Source organism: Littorina saxatilis, linkage group LG4 (genome assembly GCF_037325665.1).
Source record: "Littorina saxatilis isolate snail1 linkage group LG4, US_GU_Lsax_2.0, whole genome shotgun sequence".
Taxonomy (NCBI): Eukaryota; Metazoa; Mollusca; class Gastropoda; order Littorinimorpha; family Littorinidae; genus Littorina; species Littorina saxatilis.
Window position 1 is genome coordinate 39,004,244 of NC_090248.1, and position 22,447 is coordinate 39,026,690.

At 41.8% G+C, this 22,447-nt stretch overlaps 2 protein-coding genes across 4 annotated transcripts in view; one reads left to right on the top strand and one right to left on the bottom strand.

The window, feature by feature from the left end:
• Nucleotides 1–13,782, bottom strand: part of LOC138964715 (gelsolin-like protein 2) — a 38,559-nt gene extending 24,777 nt beyond the window's left edge. Inside the window, exons 1-2 of one of the 3 annotated variants that reach the window (XM_070336745.1) lie at nt 13,694–13,781; nt 1,486–1,545 (exon numbers count right to left, since the gene is read on the bottom strand). In XM_070336745.1, the coding sequence (XP_070192846.1) occupies nt 1,486–1,495 (10 nt within the window). In that variant the 5' untranslated portion in view covers nt 1,496–1,545; nt 13,694–13,781. Of the gene's footprint in view, nt 1–1,485; nt 1,546–10,377; nt 10,461–13,693 lie in introns of those variants that run through there. The other 2 variants (XM_070336746.1, XM_070336747.1) reach the window with 2 other exon arrangements.
• Nucleotides 13,783–15,103: 1,321 nt separating this feature from the next.
• Nucleotides 15,104–22,447, top strand: part of LOC138964711 (copine-8-like) — a 30,466-nt gene continuing 23,122 nt past the window's right edge. The window contains exons 1-4 of the mRNA XM_070336738.1: nt 15,104–15,258; nt 18,585–18,666; nt 19,589–19,676; nt 20,369–20,472. Of these exons, the coding sequence (XP_070192839.1) occupies nt 18,596–18,666; nt 19,589–19,676; nt 20,369–20,472 (263 nt within the window). The 5' untranslated portion in view covers nt 15,104–15,258; nt 18,585–18,595. The remainder of the gene's footprint in view (nt 15,259–18,584; nt 18,667–19,588; nt 19,677–20,368; nt 20,473–22,447) is intronic.

The following is a 22,447-nucleotide window of genomic DNA, read 5'->3' on the forward strand; positions in this document are numbered from 1 at the left end:
ACTAAGGAAAATGTTTTAAAAAAATAGTTGCCTTTTATTGTACATTACCTGCTATAATTAAAAACACAGTTGCTGGGTGATGGTTCAAGAATGTTCAAGATGGTCATTCAAGACATCTAGCACCAAAAAGGTACGGGAGCTCAAAACCAGTTATATACTGCTTATACAAAGGATGGAATTCTTCTTCTTGAAAAAAAGGGATTACTTTATCTCCATCTTATGACTCGCTCCCTTTTAAGACCTCAATTTTTAAGATTTTTGAAGGTCTTAAAAAGGTGGGTTCCACCATAATAATAGCCTCTGGAATCCCAATTATCTACTCACACATGTATTTGTTAGGGGAGAGGCTGGAGGTGGAAGGGCTGCACTTATATTATCTTGCTTTATTCTGATACATGTACACTACATTTGCTATTTTCATTGCAGTAACCTCTTGCAGGGAAGTTGCATTCTTTACGCTTGCTTCGTGTATTCTAAGTACACCAGCAATATAAACATTGCATGTACCACATTCTTTAGTTCTGGATATTTTACTCTTAGCAAAAAGTGGATATTTTACTCTTAGCAAAAAGTGAACAACCGTATGCTCACTGGCATCTCAAACATGTGCAACACATCTAGTGCATGCATGATTGTGTGCACTGCATGGAGGCATGTCTGCATGCATGACAACTATGTTAATTGCTGTGAACTTGAAAGTGCATGCTAGGAATTTGGCAAAGCAGACAATCAAGTCCTTCAACCTGCTTAATGAACTTGGGGTCAGAATTAATACTTCAAGAAAAAAATGAAGCAGCAAAATTCCAATGAAACTCGCTGGATCAGACCAGCTATACTTGTTGCATCACATTTTCGTGTGTGTGTGTGTGTGTGGTGCCCCCCCCCCCCCCCTTACAAAGCAACTGATCCGCCCCTGGTTTGTGTGTGTGTGTGTGTGTGTGTGTGTGTGTGTGTGTGTGTGTGTGTGCAGTGTGTGTGTGTGTGTGTGTGCATGCGTGCCTCTGTGTGTTTGTGTGTGCAGGGGCGGACCTAGGGGGGGGTTCCTGGGTGCCCGGAACCCCCCCCACCCCCCATCCGTGTTTTTTTTTTTACCTTGTTATCTTCCACGAGAGGCCTCCGATTGACCTAAACATATAAAATTCCTTCAGCATCTGGGGGGCTTTGCCCCCCAGACCCCCCACCAGGGCTTTGCCCATGGACCCCACCGGGGCCTGAGCGGCCCCTGGACCCCTGCTCCAATTTGGAACCCCCCCCTTATCCACAACTAGGTCCGCCCCTGGTGTGTGTGTGTGTGTGTGTGTGTGTGTGTGTGTGTGTGTGTGTGTGTTTGTATGTGCATGCGTGCCTCTGTGAGTGTGCGTATGCATGTGTGTCTGTCTGCCTGACTGTGTCTGTCGACTATGTCAATGTCTGTTTGTTTTACAAGCATGCAATGTTCAAGTATTGGCAGAGTTGGATTATTCTTCTCAACAAACATATACTCACCACGAGGCATCTTGACGGTGTGATTTTACAGGAACACTTGCAAAACTAAGGAACAGAGATCTGAAACAAAACAAAAATTCCTTGTAATCAAAATGCAACATGTGTATCACACCTGCACACACCAGCTGCTGCAAGGAAATTCCTGGGGGAAAAAAAAAAAAAAAAAGCCAATATGAAGGAAAAGACACAATATTCCCGATACCAGACATCGCTTCTGCGAAGACCTTCGAAGGTTGAAGCACAATCGTAACACTTCAGTGTTGTTTTTTCTTTTATTTCTTACTTCTTGTGGGAACAGCCAATGTTCAATCTCTCCCATCACCAACTGGCCTGGATCACTGCTAGTTTCTGAACAATTAACCTACACACAGCACCTCTGTGAAAGTTATGACGATACCTACAAGTACAGTGGTACCTGTGATGGGAGGCCAGTCTGATCCACAAGAGTACATCTCTCAATAAAAATACTGTATTTTCTCTTGTCCTTTATCTTGGACTATACTCCTGACCAAAGTAAACTTGTCAGACAGTCACAGACCATGCACCTGCACACAGACGATATTCGGAAATAAACTCTGCCAGCCTTTGAATGGGCTGTGAAAGATTTTTTTCTCTTAGCACTATATATTGTGGAGACACAACCCTTGATAATGATTGGCCTGCATGGGGAAGCTTGCCTCAATGGTTTCAAGAGAAACAACCCTTTCACAACACATACAAACCCTACAGAGTTATTTCCAAACATCTATTGCAGGATCGACACTTTTGGCTGGGCGTCCAGCTTTCATCACAGGTACCATTGTAACATTTACTTCCTGCAAAGGCAGTCCTTCAGTAATGTACTATGCCTAGATTTGTGATTGCAGCATGAACTAATTGGATAGGCTTCAGTAACACCTCAGCCTCAGCATAAGGCAATGCAACACACCTCAGGTCCTTATATATGTAATCACCCACATGCAAGGAAGGGCAGTAATTAGTAATTAGTCCAAATTAAGTGTTACGACCCAGCATGAACACTGAAATGCCACCTTGATCTGTGCATTAGTGCTGTTTCAACTTCAACATAACATAATGCAACGCACCTCAGACCACCATCACGAAACCACAGTTTAACTTTTTCCAGAGGAGTTCCAAGATAACTCGAAAAGCATGCACTTACATCACTCAATTAAGAAGCTTTTACTTTAGTCAGCACAAAATTCAAAATTAACATCTCTTCCACCATCCACAGTTTCAAATCAATAATGCACAAGTGTACAGATACAGTTTAGCTATTTGTGAAGCTACTCCTTTTTGTTTCCCCCCCCCAAAAAAATTTTTTTTAGCCAGCCTCAAGGTAAGAGGTAACGGTAATACCAAAATGTAATTCAATCAAGTTGGCGTTTTAATGAAACAGATCCTGTGATTGGTCAGAATGCCCCAACTCATTAAAAATTACCGGTCATTAATTGTCGATAACCACTCGCTAAAAAAGCCATTAACCACCTGCTGGCGAGGCGCATGGATACAACCTCAACTAGTCTCGGTTAGCTTTGAGGGTCATTTTACAAGTAGGAAATCGGGCGGGGATGTAGCTCAGTCGGTAGCGCGCTGGATTTGTATCCAGTTGGCCGCTGTCAGCGTGAGTTCGTCCCCACGTTCGGCAAGAGATTTATTTCTCAGACTCAACTTTGTGTGCAGACTCTCCTCGGTGTCCGAACACCCCCGTGTGTACACGCAAGCACAAGACCAAGTGCGCACGAAAAAGATCCTGTAATCCATGTCAGAGTTCGGTGGGTTATAGAAACACGAAAATACCCAGCATGCTTCCTCCAAAAGCGACGTATGGCTGCCTAAATGGCGGGGTAAAAACGGTCATACACATAAAAGCCGTGGGAGTTTCAGCCCATGAACGAACAAACAAACAAGTAGGAAATATGAAGGCCAACGAAATACCGAGACCATAAGGTATGCGAAGAGATGACGTCGAATACGTGACGTAAGTTGATGCATGAATTCTTCCGGACTACGTCAGTCAATTCCAAAGATCGCTTTTGTGATGAAAAGAATTTGTTTTAGAGTTTGCTGTCCAGAAACCCGTCAAAAAAGAAGGGAAAATGTATGTGAAAGAAAACAAAACAGGAGCAGAGTGATAAGTTGGAATACAGAGACATATATTTCTTGGGACTTGACTCTTGCAGGTGGGTGGACTGAAAGTAGTGTGTGAACAGAACAGAACCAATTCTGTCTGTTTACCATCGCATGAAAGCAGGAAAGAGATCGTCGTCAGATTGAATTACAATAACATTAACATGCTTCCATTTGAAACTTCTCGGTCTTCATCGTGGATTGACGCCCTCCCAAAGTCTAATTGAAGCCCTCCGTCGCTTCGCTCCGTCGGGCTTCAATTACCTTTGGTCAGGCGTCAATCCACGATGACGACCGAGAAGTTTCAAATGGAAGCATGTTAAATGTGTAAATGTTGCAGCTCCCGTCCAAAACAAGTTAATTAGTGGGGAGTAAAATATGAGCCATCGCCAACTATAGCCCCACCTTGATCTATGCTTCAGAATAGCTCAACTTCAGCCGTTATAACTCAACGCAACAGACCTCAGACCCAGATCACGAAGGGCAGTCTAATTAATGGGGAGCGAAATGAGACGGAATGAATGAACGCCACCTTGATCTATACCTCACTGCTCAAAAGCTCAATCACACTGACAGACTAAATCAATCGCCCTGCATCCTGCATACTTTATGCGCTCACACCAGCCTGCACAGGAGGTTGATGATACAGTGGAACCGCTCTTTTTCAGACCTCCAAAAAATCTGAGAAAATCGAGTCTTAATTAAAATAGAGGGAGTCTTAAAATAGAGGTAAATTCACAGACTTACGAAGAAAAAGTCTGAAAAAACAAAGTCTTAAAAAAAGGGGGGAGGGGGAGTCTTAAATAAAATTGGGGGTCTTAAAATGGGGGTTCCACTGTATTGCGTGTGTGCAGCGATCGAGCAGTCTAGGGTCAACATAACCCCATGTTCTGTTGTTTGCCTGTCGCGTAGCCTTCATTGACAAGACATGAAATGCACGGAAGGGTGGGGCCATGAGGTGTATTAGGTCTCCAGACTGCAAACATATAGTCAGTGCAACTGTATTGAATTTCTATCAAGAGGTGAAGGTTGAAGTTTACTGTTGCTGTCAACAGCTAGCTAGCTGCTGTTTTTTTCACTGAAAATGCATGAACCGTAAATAAACTGTCACTTAACTTGCAAGAGGAACTGAATAAGAGGATAAATATGAAAATTAGGGTGATATAAGAGCAACTAAATGTGGAGGGTGCAGGGGGATGGGTGGGGGAGGGGTGTGTGTTAAGTGGCAGAGGTTTGTGCAGTGTGCACACTTTTTTTTTGGGGGGGGGGGGGGGGGGTGTAAATATGTTGAGATAAATATTGAGATAAATGTAAATGGGGTAAATGTTGAGATAAACAAAACTCTTTAAAGGTCTCAGACAGTAATTACATGTATTGCTGTCACTTCATCATGTGTCAGGATAGGTCAAAACGTCTAACAGCAAACACAGGTCTGTTTGGCCTGGAAGAGATAGGTGTGTGTGTGTGTGTGTGTTTGTGTGTGTGTATGTGTGTCACCCTCAACCTCCAGCGTGCCTCACTCGAAGAACAAAACAGCACTACCTGTAACATCCCCCAACACACACACAAACCACACACACACTAACAAACACACACTAACACACACACACACGTACACACTTGTCTCCCCCCAACAATCCAAATTCATGCGCCTGTGGTTGATGATGCGCGTGGCTCGTGTGTGTACTCAATGGCTTCTTTTCGAATATATATATATATATATATATATCCTGCTTCCCTCTCTCATGCGTCTTGCTCTATATCTCTGTGGTCTTGCTACACATCCACACTACACGTGATCTCATTCATTCACTCACTCACTCACTCACTCACTTACTGACTCAGTCTGTCACTCAGCATGAGGAACACCAGAGAATATTCAAGGCGTGCGAAACTATGTACGGGCATAGGCACATGGTTGTTGGTTTTTGTGTTTTGTTAAAGTGGATAGGGCTGGGGGGTTGTTTGTTTGCCTGTGTCCGTGTGTCTATTCTTCCCTCTCCCCCGCCCTCCCTCTCCCCCGCTCTCTTTCTCTCTCTCCCCCTCTCTCTCTCACACACACACACACACTGACTTCTCCCCCTCCCGCCCTACTACCCCCAACCCCCACCCCCACCCCCTCCTGCACGTAGACTAATAATATAACTGACATATTATCCAAGCGTGCAACCAGACCAACAATTTATGCCAAGGCCTAAATGCAGCGCACAATAAATTTTAACCCGAGTTGAAGTTTAATTACTTCTGATGCAATTTTGACTCACAGGTATTTGGCGGGTCAGGGAAACCCAGACATAGAAAATCAACCAGCGTCAACACCCCCCGACTGGCCCAAGCCAGAGAGTTTTCCTCCACGCTGGCTGACGAGGAAAAATGAGTCACATCTGCTTCGAAAACAGTGCAGATGGGTTATCTTCAACATCTTTTTCCGGCTTCCGCAGTATCAGTTTTGAGGAAAAAACAAGCCCGATGTAGACAGGTTACTATCTCAAAAAAAGTTTGGTTTTTTTAAATAACAAAATGTAGGCATTAAAAGGGAGAGAGACTTTAAATGAAGGTACGTTTGCAGAGGTAATGAACAGAAACTACTACAAAAATAAGGTGAGAGGTTCAACTGTTCCAAAAATCTCATCATCTTATATTACGTACACTGCCTTTAAGACAAAAAAAACAAAAATGTTTTTGTCTGGCGGATCAGTGTCAGAGCAGACAGGGAAGGGCAGGGAGCAAGTGTGTGTGTGTGTGTGTGTGTGTGTGTGTGTGTGTGCGTGCGTGCGTGCGTGCGTGCGTGCGTGTGTGTTACAGTTTCACAAACATGCACGCCTTCAAAAAAAGATGACAGGAGAAAGTCTTGAGTTCCCAGACACATTCCCACAAGACATGCGTCTGCTTTTCTGTTATGCTGAGTTGTGCGAGGAAACTGAGCGCAGACTCGAGTTTCACAAACAAAGAAGGCTAGAACAGGCAGACAAGAACAAGACATCAGATCGTATTTCAAGACTTGAACAACATGGTGTGCGGTATTCAACCGTAAACATGTGACAACTATTCATTCTTTTGACACATAGAGGTAACACAGACGCATGCATCGTGTCAAGTTGTTCTGACATGGCATTATAACTTCACAGACACACATACACACCAACACACGTTTGCGTGCACGCACACACATTCACTGTGAGAAACACACACACACAAACACACACGCGCATGCATTTTAGCACACGCACACACACACACACACGTGACACACACGTGCTCCAGTCTCTCTCTATCTCCAGGCTGTGTGTGTGTGTGTGTGTGTGTCTCTCTCTCTCTCTCTCCTATCTGTGTGTGTGTGTCTCTCTCTCTTTCTCTCTGTGTGCACCAGGTACGAGTCACCTATTATTCACTGGGACAACGACGTTTCCCACGGACAAAAACGCCCCCCATCCAAACCACTTAATATCAAAACTTCCGGGAACAGTCATATTCACAAGACACGCATTTACCTATTTATAAACCATTCGATCTGAATGTCCTATACAACAACAAAAATTAAAAAGTGTATATATATATAACTACACGTTTTTTTCATGTCGTATCTTGCAAACTTCCTTTTGCAAAGCTTCTAAGTTTAATTTGCTTTCGACACGGAAGCTCCAAAAATCTAAATTACCTCCCTTGAACTTCCCTGTCAATGTTTGTGTTCACACCTGCCTGTTATCTGTGACAATCAAAGGACGACCTGCCCTGACAAAAAGCACAAGCACAGTCCTTCCGACAAAAAGCACAGTCCTTCCTGTGTCAACGATTCGGCTCACCATCTCAGATCTGGCCAGTCTTCTTTTCATTTTTTTTTTAATTCATTTTACAGACTATCCCTCCTTTTGGACACACTTCCAAAAAATGAGCAGCTTGTGGTTCCGTCAAGAGTAGGATTGATTGATTGATCGATCGAATTCATTCTTCTTCTTTTTTTTAATCTATTTATTCATCTTTTTGTTTTTGTTGCATAAAGTTCAATTCAATTCAATTCTGTTCATATCGACTATCTTTGTCCCTGTCTCTCTCTTTGAGTCCTTCCTTACTCCACCCCCAAACCCCTTCTGCACTCGCACAAAGACAAACCCACAGACAGACATCACATGTCTTACAACCCTCATACATCACCCTGTAAAAATACACAGACACAAGAAGGCACAAATAAGCGTTGCAAGTTCACTATCTTCAAGCCTGTCTGCCCGGCAAATTTCAGCCTTGCATTCCAGACATGGCTTTCTCATTAGCCCCTGAAGCAATACACACACGCCTTCTCGCAAGCTGCAAAACTCGTTCATGCATAGAGCGGAGAGCTAGATGCTAGCACTAACGGCTTCCCCCTGGCCTCAATTACTTCCAGAACTAAGCAAAAATTTCTCCAGCATAAGGCGAAAACTCAGAAACTGATTACTTATGAACTGTGTCAGATGCACTTTAGACAGTACCCTCCATTCAGGCACCGGGTTTTATACGCACCAATGAATGTTTACGATGAGGTTTTTTCGCTCGCAGTTCAATATTTAAAAAAACAACTCGTGTAAATCTGGTAGGACACAGCAAGCCATGTAGTATTCTCTCTATATGATATGGGAACAGAAGAACACGTATCTTAGAATACTTTAAGAAACCGACTGTGCCGGAAAAATAGTCTTTTAAAATTGGCAATTGCATTGAGATAGTTTCGACCATCTTAACAACGAAACATATGTGTTATGTAATACTAATATATTCTAGATAATCTAAATCAGCATCAGTTATTATTGATTCTTGTCTGTTGCGTCTCTTGTTTGACCAGTTTTGTTCCGAATGAAAAGTTCCAATTACCGGCGGGAGGGCAAGGAGGACCCAGAAACTCATTAGAGGCATGCCTATCAACCTTCCATCTGTCCCCTCATTCCTTTCCAGTGGATGACTATCTATAGCCACTTGTCTATCAGTCTCAATCACTGAGTGGGAAGGTGAACTGAAAGTCTTCTCTTTTTCGTTTCAATCAATTTGCTTTCTAAATAAAATCTTAAAACTGCTCTTTTACCGACTCGGTCTCTCGTCATCCAACCCCTGTAAAGGTTGTTGCTTACATGACATTTGGACTGAGATAGTTCTATCAGTACCACCATTAAGGCATTATTTAGCGAGCGAAACTGAAAATATACAGAACTCACCATCTGAGCCAGACAGACCGACATGACAAGATACGATGTACACGCTGCTTGTCTTGATAGAAAATGTAGCAGGGAAGGAGGGTGCGTCTGTCTCTATTCAGTGTATCACTACCAGTAACGCAGACGCCAGGATTTTCAATATAACATCCCTTCACTGACTGAGATTTACTCCTTCCAAACAAGTCTGTGAAGATTCCCGTCCCCCAAGTATCGATCTCTGCAGCAGACATACAGTAATTAAGAGGCAGAATTTAGACAAAAGCAGACCATACAGCCAGATCTTCCTCCTTCAGCTCTGACCGTCAGAGATACTCGGATGTGCCTAATTCAACCTAGACGATGGACGTCTGCTGCTGACATAATTATTTCCCAGTGCACAGTGAAGACTTTGGATCGAAACGACACACCCACGGACATTTCCACAGGCTAAAACCTTATTGTCAGGCGCCTGTGCTTGGATGATGAATATCTGCTGCGGACAGTCATTTCCCAGTGCACAGTGCAGACAGGATCAAAACAACCAATCCACTCATTCAAAAAATATAGAAATATAAGTTTTGCAGGCAAAACGCTTATTGCCGGGTGCCTGTGCTTAGATGATAGATATCTGATGCCGACATAATTATTTAATATAAACCAACACTCCGGATGAGTCACATCCTTTACTCCGTTTGACAGGCGGTGTAGTATTCTGGTTATAAATATAACATTCTCACAGAGTTTATAGCTTTCCGGTTTTAAACTGTGCAAAGGAAGCTTATTTCACAGTTGGGCTGTAAAAGGTATTTATACTTTCCTTTTGATTCATTTTACAGTTTAGACATGTGAATAATGCCGGGGATGTCAAGAAGCTGTTAACAATTTTTTTTAAAGTAAATTAAAACACACATGAGCGCGTGCAAACACACACACACACACACACGCACTCACATTGTCAAATAAGTGTGTACGGAATCTTGGTTTTGGTTCTTCACAAGCTTCACTTTTCATTCAATTGTTCTTTAGTGGAACACACAATGCTGCTATCCACACAATGCAAAATGTATCCTGTCTTGCAGACTTTTTTCTCTGTTCCTGCACAGAGGCACTCCCTCCCTCCTCCCCCCCCCCCCTTTTTTTGGGGGGTCAAGACCTCCAAAACTATGAGAAAATCAGATCTTAAAAAGATCGGTCTTAAAATGGAGGCAAAGGCACGGCCGTTTTTCTTCATAGAACTGAGAACATCTGAATTAGCAAGGTCTTGATATCAAAATGAGAAAAATCTTAAAAGGGGGTTCCATTGTTCCAACAAATCAAGAGCATCAGGGGCTGGAAAGAGTTTCCACTCAAAAAAGGACCTAAAGTTCAACTAGCCAGGCAAAGTTCAACCTAACTAGTTACTGACGGAAAACCAAACCTGACGAACAGCAGAAAAAGCACGTCAAGAGTGAACTGTTGGTAGGGTGCCAGTAATCAGTGTTGGCTGAGAAGGAAGAAAGATAAGTCCACAATTACCAAACTTACTCCACCTACCCTGCCCCAAATCTAACCCACGTCAAATGCCAAATCGGCAGGCACCCAGACAAGCAAAACATCTTACCTCTTGGCCTGCAGCCGGTGAATTGAGAGGCTGAAATAACTTTACCAGAGACCCAAGCCTAGGGAAAAAGGGGAAGGGAATTATGGGCTAGTTACAGGCCTAGAGTAGTACAGAGTGAGTAAGTGATGATGACATCACAACGCGAACCCTGTCGGTAGGGGAGAAGATTTTTGCTGTGTGCTTGCCTGTCGCCTTGGACGTGTGTGTGGGAGGGGGCGTGTCTGGGCTATGATAAGATTGAGGTCCAACTTAACCGTTCTACCCCTGCTGGAGATAATTTCTTGAACATTCATTTTATTTTCAGTGGCTTCATAAGAAAAACTATGAAAATATCCTATGACACGTTTTCAATGATGGAAATGTCTATATTGTGCTTATAGATACTGTGATGAAATGGGACGCGGAAAAATAGATTATTCCAGCGGAATTCGTAAGTTGTGTCCGCGGAAATCCGCCGAAAAGTTCCACCCCTGATAAGACACTCCAAAACATATCCATGCGCAAAATTTGAAAATGTAAACTTTCTAAACACTGGACACGCAGAGTTGAGTCAACATCAGGGATGAATAGCAAAAGCCATTATCAGTCAGTCTCAAAAATCTACTCTACTTTTTGCTGCAAATCTAAAAGGTCTATTACACTGTTAATGGTTTGACAACAGAAAATTAAACATGTTTTATTCCCCGTTTCTGTGTGACAGAAACATGAACAGTTATCAGTCCTGGGGAGAGAAGTTGTTATGAGGAAAACTAATCACACAAGGGATGCATGGTTTCTTCGTTGCAAGATGATCTTGCAATTAAAAAGATTCTTTTTATATAAACCTGGGCAAATTTGTAGGGTGTGCAAGGAAGTTCAAAGTAAATCAATTGTTCCATTGTTCTTTAGTGGAACACACAATGCTGCTATCCACATACAAGGCAAACCTGCAGACCTTTTTCACAGAGGGAAAAATGATGCCTAAATCTTTATAAAAGAATTACAAAAATAAAAATAAAACTCTTGCATGCATTAGACTTCCACAAATCTGAGAAAATTATGTTTTAAAAGTTTGGAATGAAGGAAAATTTACAGAGGTTATGAACATAACATCTAAAAAAAAAAAATAAAAATAAAAAAAAGTTTTTTTCAAGCAGGGGGGGGGGGGGGGGTGTGGGGGGGGGGTGTGTGTGTGTGTGTGTGTCTTTGAAGGTTAAAAAGTCTTAAAATAAAGGTTCCACTGTACTGCCTTTAAGTGTTAACCCAAGTGATACAATTATCTTTACAGCATTCCCATGCAGTTCAAACAAGCGTTCATTGTGCAAGCCTTGCACAAGACAGGGCAAGCTTTGTTTCCCTAGCCCTGAGTGACACTAAACAGGACCATGCATGGACACACTGTAGTTTGTGTCAGTCTGGATACCAACAAGTTGAAGGAATACAACAAAAGGGAAAAAATAAAGAAAAAGAGTTGTCGCTAAGAGTGTAAGAGAAACAACCGCTTTTTTTTTCTTCATACTTTTAAAGCCAGAAAAGTTCAAACTTTCAGAAATGGATATTTGAAGTAATTGTCCTGAGAAGTGATGCTACCGCATCAAAAATCAATATTAAATTGTAATTGAAACAGAGCAGCTTGCAACAAGCCAAGAAGCCCTGATGTGAGCCTTGATTGCAACAATACTCTTGAAACAAACACTCAAGACTTTTCTGTATGTGTGTGATATTCAATTCCTGTTAACCATTCTGATTACACTCCATCCCTCTGCAGCTGATGCTTAGTATGCAAATCTTGCATGGCTGTTGTGTGCTTTCAACTGTGGCAACTCTTAGTTTTAGTTTAAGTTTTACTTAATTGTGTGTGTGTGTGTGTGTGTGTGTGTGTGTGTGTGTGTGTGTGTGTGTGTGTGTGTGTGTGTGTGTGTGTGTGTGTATGTATGTGTGTGCATGTAAACCTGTGTGTGTTTGTGTATATATATATGTGAGTTTCTGTGTGTTTGGTAAACAGCAAAAATAAAAGATTAATGTAAAAGTCGCTTTAATACAGATGTGGTGCAGGTTGACTTACAATGTACACCACCTCTTGTACAATATTGTTTTCTTCTGCTAGCAGTGGCACAACACACACGCACGCACACACACACACACACGCGCATGCACATACACACACACACTGACAACCATAATCTTCTAGAAATCATGCAACAATGTTCATTTCCTGCCAGTCCCCCTTATAGCCTCTAAGTCTAATAACTCCATGTATCATAATTCTTGCACGTGCCTGTGGTAGGACGCATTCCTTGTGCCTTCCACTGCCCACATAGTTGTAACTATGAGTTAGTCACTACAGGACACAGAGCGAATGTAAAATCTGTCAGTGACAAGCTTTGGGGACCACTCCTTTCCAAAGCTGGCACACTAGTCTTGTCTAGTATAGTATACTTTTCAGCTCTCTCTCTCTCTCTCTCTCTCTCTCTCTCTCTCTCTCTCTCTCTCTCTCTCTCTCTCTCTCTCTCTCTCTCTCTCAGCCCAGCACAAGCTGCAGACATGTGCAGTGTAAACACAACAGAATTAAAAAAAAAAAAAACCAGCCTTAATTGTAAAATAAATGTCAGTCTCTCTCTCTCTCTCTCTCTCTCTCTCTCTCTCTCCCCCCCCCCCCCCCCCTCCCACGACCTCGCACTTTTTACTTATAGTCTTTACTGACCTTTGTGCACTCGCATCCTCTCGTGATAAAAATAGACCACGCACAAGAGAAACGGGCTATCAACAGGTTACTAGCATCATTTCCCTTTTCAGTGAATAATACCTCCCCAATCAAACAAAGGAATTTTAATGCTACAATTCTCCGTGTACTAATGACATTCTTAGCATCCACTCAAGCGTTGCTTTAGGTGCAGCCGACCCGTGAAAACAGGGGGGTTTCGCCGGCCGCTGATTATTACCCGCTTTTCTTTGTCGCTCCCTGTGAAAGTCAAAGTGATTCAACCAGCATCCCTTTGTCCACATTACAAGTATTGCGAAACTGACTTGTCTGAAACTTTACAAGATATATCTGACTAATCCGTATTCTGACAGCCCCCAAGAGCGTTAAAATGGGCGTATAAACAACCCGGTCCGTATACACACTCGCACTGAAAAAATGTTGCTCAGAAAACCGTGGAAGACAACATCAAAGAAAACAGAAATCAGCGACAAAACGGATCAACAAAAATATACACAGGCTCGCAAGTCAAAAGCAAAATAGCTAAGACAACTACCCAGCGTGGTCAAACTGCTGTAAACGCTGTCATAGTAGAGAAGAGTGGCAATTAAAGCGAGAGAAACATGCAAACGTTACCTGCAGTAGCTGAAGCTCGATTCGTCTGCACGAGCTAGCACTTCCGGATTCGTGACCCCGCGTTTACCTTTTACGGAAAGGTTATACCGCGCGCGGCTGGTTTCGTGTTAGCTGCCTCGCGGCGCGGCCGTGCCTTTGACGTCTTATCAGTGTTCTCTGTCTCTGTAGATTTAATTACTGCCGTTTTGGTGGCTTAAAATTGTTCAAATAATGAAAACAAGCAAAAGTATCATCAATAATTCCAATGATAAAGTTGTAAGGGTTCTTTTCTTCTTTTGAAGAAATGACTCATGTTTTAGCTTGTTTATTCTAAAAGGTGTTACATGACACAGTGACAAACAGAACAAAATAAGATGTATTGTTGAATGATTCTTTTGATAAAGTTTGACAACGGGCATGTCTTAGGAACATTTTGATAAAAACAAGGAAAATGGAGCAATCTGGTGCAATCACATATGAAACTACCCTTTATACACCTTCCAAAAAGCTAATTTAAGAAGATAAAATTGGTTTAAAACAAGGAAAATTGAGCGATCTGGTGCAACCTGAGCCAACAAATTGCCCAACTACCTTCCAAAAACTAAGAAGACAAAGGCCGGCTGACTACAAAAGCAAATACATGCAGGCTGTAGTTAGAGGGACCGGCCTTTAGCTGAGCCGATCATCCTCAACCCACTTTTAAAGGCTAGCCTACGGCAACATGCATTACTGATTAAACAAAATATTTTATTGATCAAAGTGAACGTCATCACGACGTAAAATATGGGATCGTCTGTAATTTTTTTTTTTAAAAGCATTATTATTTTCCATATTTTCCTTTTAATTTTTTTTTTTATATAATTATATTTAGGCCCTATTTGTTTTAGGCTGGAAACCCCGGAAACCCCAGATCCGCCCCTGAATCCGCCCCTGCACATACACACACACACACACACACACACACACACACACACACACACCAAGTGTAATGTCCCGACTAGTAATCAGTAGGTTTTCAGGCCTGTGATATATGATAATGTGATAACGTGAAGAACTTATGAAGCAAAAAAGCTTTTTCCTCCAACAAACCAATACAAACCAAAACCTAAACAGACCAAAACAGAACAGACCAAAGCAAAACAGACCACAACAAAACAAAACAAAACTTGTGACAAAACGAAACAGAACAAAACAAAACAAAAACAAAAACAACAACAAGGCAAAACAAAAACAATCAATAGAAATACTTAACAGCAGTTGAAATCTCGCATTTGACGGAGTACACGACGCGTTATGAGAGAGAAAGACATAAAAAGGACCCTGAAATGACATTTTATGCCACTGCTGCAGGGATGCAGCGAAAGTTTGGGAGAGCAAGTTACTTCCCTTCATTTCGCTCTTCAAATAAAAAGTCTACGAATGTTCCCCGTAGCAGACTGCTTTTTGCTGCAAATAATATCGAGGAATATGTGTGTAATTGGATATACTTTTTGATCAATAATCTTGGGATTTCTTCGTGGATCAGAAATGTGAAGGAGACGAATCGACAAGAGCATTGTGTTAGCCGTCATCGTCGCACGCTCGAGGTACGAAATTCAATCGTTCTCTTTTGTTTTTAAAAACTCCAAAGGAGTGCTGAACACTCTTAGCACCAATTCGCAGCCGCGCTCGATCGTGAAATGAAGTTTTTGGCAAACAGACGACGGCCGCGTGTGAACTAGCCTGTAAACAAAAGGCAGCTGCTTTTGAATGAATTACATAACTCAGTGTTTTAATATGGAAAGGAGGGGGAATTTATGGTGCTTTGGTGAATGGTGCAATGTCCGGGTTCTAAATTTTCTTGAATCGAAATCAACAGCGACGCGAGGCCTTGTAGAGAGTGGGCGGAGTGTCGAAATCATGTCGAAACTGTCTGGCAAAATGTGGGGCTTTTATATTGATTGCTCAGCAGAGGCCAGGAGGAACACATTGACGCCCACAGTTTTCTCACTCGGACAGCTTCATTAAAACGTAATTCTTGTTCGGTTTATTGTGCTTTAGGCAGTGTGGGAATTCCAACAAAATGCAAAGTGAGAATTAAAGAATTAGGCGGGACTGGATCGACTGCATCTTGGCATATAGATGACTAGTTGTGTACATCTGGCCTGCTTCAGTGCCTTACTCGCAACGCGGACTGATGATGCCTGATACAGATTTGAGAATATTGATCCTGAAGCTGGTGGGGGTGCTATAAGCGTTATTTCTGCTTCTTCCTCGACTTGACGGAGATATTATCTGACTTTTGCTGGCAAATTGATTTTTCCCCCCAGTGGCGTTGAATTATTTATCTTGTGGTCTATACTTGCTTGGGACCTCGCAGACTGAATTGCGGCAATAAAAAGCGATTAGGGTATCGTGTTTGGTAATCCTTTTACATCGCCAACAGAGACACAAAAAAAAGACTTTTTATCAGATTTGTGTTGGTGTTTATGTTGTAAATCCTTGATCTGTTGCTGCTGAAAGCTGTGTTGACAAGATTGTGCAATATAGAATTACAACTGCATGTTTCTGGGGTTTTGATGAAAGGATCGACTGCACACGGTAATGTGAATAAGAAAACTTTGGGAGAGATAGATGCCATGGGTTTGTGTGTGTGCATATGTACGTGTGTGTGTGCATAAACAATGCTCGTTTGTGGTTTGTGTGCATGTATGTTTTTCTTTTGAAGAGACAATCAGCATTGATCTTTCATTTTTGCTGGGGTGAATGGAAGCATATATATATTATATTTATAATATACCACTTACATGAGGTAGGGACCTATATTTAGATAGGTCTATGTACGAGGTATTAAAGATAGGCGTTAAAGATAATACAAACAAAAAAACTGAAGAAAAAGAACTCATGAGGAAAGAAAGGAACAAGGAAGAGATGCAGCGGCAAAGGTAAGGACTAAAGGGAAAAAAAGCAAATCACTAAAGCTTCAGATGTCTTTTCTTGTGTTTGACATAACTTTGCGTGCCTCAAAGTTTTACCAGATAGACTACGGTGTGAGCCCAGCAGTTGATCCTCAGTGTGTGCATTTCTGGGAGTGCATGAGGAGGTGTGTGTGCTCGTAACAAAGAGTCTTGCATGACAATACTTGGTGTCATGCTCTCGAGTTGTTTCCCAGACTCTGAGGTTTTACTGGAGAGGCTACCGTATGAGCCAGCACTAACGACTCTATGGATGTACGTGTGGTCTGTACTGTGTATGCATGTGTGGAATAAAGAGGGTTGAAAAGATTATTTGTCGCATGCTCTCAAGTTGGGTCTCATACTATGAGATTGCAGCAGTTAGCTATGTATGAGCCAGCACTAACAAGTGTGTGTGTGTGTGTGTGTGAATGTGATACTGTGTGTCTATGCATGTGAGTGTATGTAATGGCCTTCTTTAATTGAGCGCTAAGTCTTCTTCGCAACATTTTAGGGCACAAATTAAGTGCCAAAGCTTTCTGCAGCAAGCTTCATGAAGTATACTTTGCAAAGTTGACTTCACCCAATGAATATCAGGCTTAACAAAAAGGCTTGAAATTGATGGATCATTGTGTGCTTTACAAAAATGTCTCACTCTTGATAATAATACTAACTGCACATTTTTAAGTGCCTAACCTATGGCTATAGAACAATTAAAAGTACAACCTACATTTAACAAATTAATCATACAGACACAAATCACCACATGTACTCTTCACACAATAATCATATATATATGCAATACACACTATAAATATACAAACATACACAGCTAACACTCTCAACAATCATAAGGCCTAAAAAAAAAATAGGTGTGGTTACGGTAACCCGACCTACCCTATTTTTAGGGGCCGACCCTATAACTTTTTATTACATTTGTCAAAAACAAAAAACAAACAAAAAAAACGAGTGCAGAAAACGCAATGAAAGCAAAATCGCCCGAGTCGCACACTTATTTCCCTATCAAGTAGGTTTAATTTGTACACATTAGAAAAAAAAGTAAACAAAAAAAAAAGTGATTGCCTACCTTCCTACCCTATTTTTTTTGGCTATGTTACCGTAACCACACCTATTTTTTTTTGTTGGGCCTAACAACTTTATGGGAGAGGAGTATGTGCAGAAATGGAATGAAAAAGACATTAGGCCAGGTTGGTGTAATATTCTGTGAAAAAGAAAGTTTTCAACTGTTGTTTAAAAGAGCTGAGAGAGGTGCAGTGTCTGACAGAGAAGGGAAGAGAGTTCCAGAGTGGTGGTGCAGCACAACAGAAGCTTCTTGCTCCGTGCTGCTTCCTGTTGAAGCGCTCAATTTTCAGTAGCCTGGTGTCAGCGGATGATCTGAGTGTGCACGATGGGGTGTATATGTACAGGAGTTCAGAAAGGTACTGAGGGGCACTTCCTGAGAAGACCTTGAAACACAGACAAGCGACTTTGTACTTGATACGCTGTTCCACCGGCAGCCAGTGGACTGTGTATAGCAGGGGAGTGACATGCTGTGTTTTCTTTGACCTAAAGATGATGCGGGCTGCAGCATTTTGAACAGTTTGGAGAGGTTGGATAACTAACGAAGGACATCCAATCAACAGGGCATTACAATAGTCTAAAGGAGACAATATGCAGGAAGTGACAAGGGTTTTTGTGGCTTCTTCAGTGAGAAAGTGGCGGATGGAGCTGATGCGCCTAATTTCACTCTTGCAAATTAAAGTCTCAGGGCTCGTAAACCTGAATACACACATGCAGAAAAAAGAAGAAGAAAAAAATGGGTAGCGCATTACTGTATGGCAATTACTGTATGGCAGCTCGCTTTCCCCAGTGAGAAAGCAGCCCGACGTTACCAAAACCAAAGAGGTTTTTAGCAGAGAGGCTACAGTACGAGCTAGCACTACATGTAACAGCTCTGCGTGTGCTTGTGCTGTGTGCAGAGTCCAGCAGAATGGACTCGACATTCCAGGCAGGAACTGCCAGCATGCCGTCATCTAAAGTGGAGATCAGCGTCCAGTGCAGGTAATTACAGTTTAACAACTCGTCTCATGTCTTTATTTATCCTCTGATTCTCTTCTTTTTTCTCTTTCTCTTTTCTTTTTGTATTTTTGGTGTGTTGGTCTTAGCAGTGTATGATTTGTTTACTTCACTTAATTATCAGTGCATGATTTGTTTACTTCTAGTAAATTTTAAGGGGCTTATTGTCCGTCAGGTCTTAATTGCCTATATTGGACATGAATTGGTTTATAATACGATTCGAGTTTTTACGCCCTTACGGATTTTGATGTATGCGTGTTTAGGTGGTATCAGCCATCTGCACTTTGGTAGAATGACCAAGATCTTTAACATGCCATTGTGGTGACACGGGGGTGGGAGATGGATACCGTCTCTGGGTCTGCACATAAAGTTGACCCGTGTACGTCCCGGCCCGGATTCGAACTAGCGACCTCTCATCACAAGTCCAGTGCTCTACCACCTGAGCTAGCCGTTTACTTCACTTATCAGTGCATGATTTGTAGCCAGGTTAAACAGGGAGAGAGGAGAAATAGTTTTTTTCATTTTTATCTTTATTTATTTATTTATTTGGCAGTAAGGTACTCATCTGTTTTGTAATTTTGTTCATTGATTGCTTGATTGTGTTAGGCTGGAGAACTCTCTCTGAATCCAGGGTTTTCAAAGCAAAGCGGCTGTCTTCTAAAGGACACAAATTTAGACCCAAGAAAAAAATTCCTGGAAGAAAATTTTTATCGGCTGTTGATTTCTTGCCTGTTGATTGGATCATATATATTATTTGTTTATTCTTCCATTTTTTTTATTAAAGTATTTGTTCATTGTTTTGTTTTTTTGTGGTTTTTTTAAGTATTTGTTCATTATTTGGTGTTTTTGTTGTTGTATATATATATATTCCGATGCTTATCTGTGTGTGTATGTTTTTTTCTTGCAGAAACTTGAAGAACAAAGATACCTTTTCAAAATCAGACCCTATGTGTGTTCTGCAGATGAGAAACTCCAAAACACGTCAGCCTCATGAGGTAAATTCAGCTTGTTGTTATTTCTCATATTGAGCTGTTGAACTGGCTGGATACACATCTCGAAAAATAAGTCAAGATCTTCTGAGAGACTTGAATTCCAGCTTGGTCATTAGAATTTCTCTAATCAGACAATTGACTTGAGTTTGATTTTATTTAAATTCCATCACTTCACAGCATGATGATTAAAGTGTCTGTGTGTCTATGTGACCATGCATGCATGCTCATGTGTGTGTGTGTGTTGTGTGTGTGGGGGGGGGGTTGCAGGGGTGACTTTGCATAGATCCGTATTTGAGTTTGTTGCGTAGGGTTTAGCCTGGGAGAAAAAGGCAATGGGACATTTGTCCCACTCAACCAAATTCTGATGGGACATAGTCGAAGGCAAGAAGCGCCAAAGAGGCCTGTACGCGTTTTGACCAAAGATGCAAAAGGGTGCAATATGGTGCCATCTGAGAATTAGCCGCTATATCGTGTGTGTTTGTGTGTGTGTTTAATCCGATGTAAAGTGTACATTTGGTGGCACCGTAGTACGTAATCTCAATGTGCCCTTTGATGCACTGAAGGGAATTGTGATGGGACATTTTCAGATTTAATGCGCCAATGGCACAGTTAGGGCACATTACTAGTAAATGAAACCCTGGTTACGCATAAATGTTAAGTTTTCAGTTTATGCAACACTGAATTTCTTATTTCAGGTTGGACGCACCGAAGTGATAAAAGACACGCTGGATCCAAACTTTGTGAAGAAATTTGTGGTGGATTATTTCTTCGAAGAGAGGCAGATACTGATGTTTTCAATGTGAGAGTTTGTTTAAACTCATTGATTGATTAAAAGTATACATGTATTCTGGTTCGGTCATAGTAGTCAAAGCCTTACTCTGATTATTATCACAGCTGTATTATATTGCACACAGAAGAAAGTAAGATTGATGATAATGAGTTTGTTAATCAAGGCCTATATAGGGTGCAGAATTACGTCCTCATCCCATTGAAATGGTATACAGCACACATGGCAGTGTCTGGTCATTGTGTAAATGCAGTGACGGGTAACTGTGAGGTATTTTGTGGAAATATGTGCATACATGCAGGGATCGCGCTAGCTTTTTAAAAAACGCGTAAGTCATACGCAACGAAACGAAAAAAAACGCGTTACTGACCAATATTTTTGCGTACTACGAAAACACGTACAGACACAAACAAAACACGCACGAAAGACTAAAAGACACTCCTTACCTAAATACGGCGAGTTTTCCTGTCGAACTCCGCGCACGCCTGTCGAATAACACCCCTGCTGTCTCCAACCTTCGGGCCTTGCGAGTTTGTTTCCCGCTCTAATACGACTAGACACACTTTCCGCCTTTTGGAAGCGCGAGATGGGAGAGCAGCTAATGTCTGTTTCATTATCCGACAAGACATTATCTGGTAATACCCTCGTTACGTTCGTTTGCGATACTTCGATGCAAAAAGAAACGGACTTTAGTTTTGACGCGCAGATTTCATGTGTGTCGTCACTTCTCGAGCCCTATAGTCAGTTTCAGGATCGGGTGATTATTAAGTCAGAGCAGAAGCGCTGCGTGAAGACAAGAAAAAGTTACAATATTTTTGCGTATGGCTTACGCGGCGCGGCGAAAAAAACGCGTCAGCGACTTTTAAAATGCGTCAAATACGCAAAAATCGTGCGTAAACGCGATCCCTGACATGTACTTTGAAGTCATTGCATGGTCAGTAGTATTTATTAACACAAGCACAGGAAGTACAATTTGAAAAATAGTTTTCTTGTGTGTTTTGAAAATGCACCAAGAAAAAGAAAGAAGGACAACAGATAACAGGACAATTATCGTCTTATCAATCATTATAATTAGAATTTCATGCTTTTACTACAGACATTAGAGAACAATTTAACTACCAAACTTCTACAAGTTCTAGCCTTAAACTTGCCTAATGGAGTATGGATCAGGCGCAACGTGCAGTGAATACAGTGGAACCCCTTTCTCAGACACCCCCCCCCCCCCCCAATTTAAGACTCCCTCTCTTTTAAGACCATACTTTTTAAGATTTTCTGTTCATAACTTCCTCTTTTTTAAGACATTATTTTCTCAGCTGTGTGTTACGGTCTCAAAAGGGGGGTTCCTCTGTAGGACAGTAAATTTACCAAATATTTTTAAGCACATGACATTGCAAATCGAGCATCCTTTACATTTCACCACAAGCTTTGCTCTGCTATGCAAATGCTCTTGTTTCTCCGTCGTTCTGTTAGCGAGAATCCGAACAGCGTTCAGTGATTGATGCTAGAGAGAAGTGCTGATTGGACTAATTTGCCACCCAAACCACCAGGTGTGAGGAAAGCTGAATAATTAATTCCTTGTCGTCTGATGGCTGGCTAGCTGCCCTCGTTTCAGATTCCTCTTGAGTTTTTTTGCAGGAAGGCACTATTACAGTGGAACCCCCGGCCCCATTTTAAGACTTCCCCAAATCTGAACAAATCAGGTCTTAAAAAGGAGGGAGTCTTAAAATGGGGGTACATTTTCAGAGGTTATAAACAAAAAGTCTGAGAAAACACGGTCTTAAAAGGGAGGAAGTCTTAAATTGGGGATCTTAAAAGGGGGGGTTCTACGTACTGTACTCAGTTCAGAAGCACAGGCGCTTGTCAAGTGTCATCTTTACCTCAGCTTTTTATGTTTGGCAACCGTGGCATCACCTTCAGTGCTTAATTCACAGGCTCTAGAGCAGTGCCTCTTTTTGCTTTGCCTTCCCAGTTTAGTGCACAGGCACTG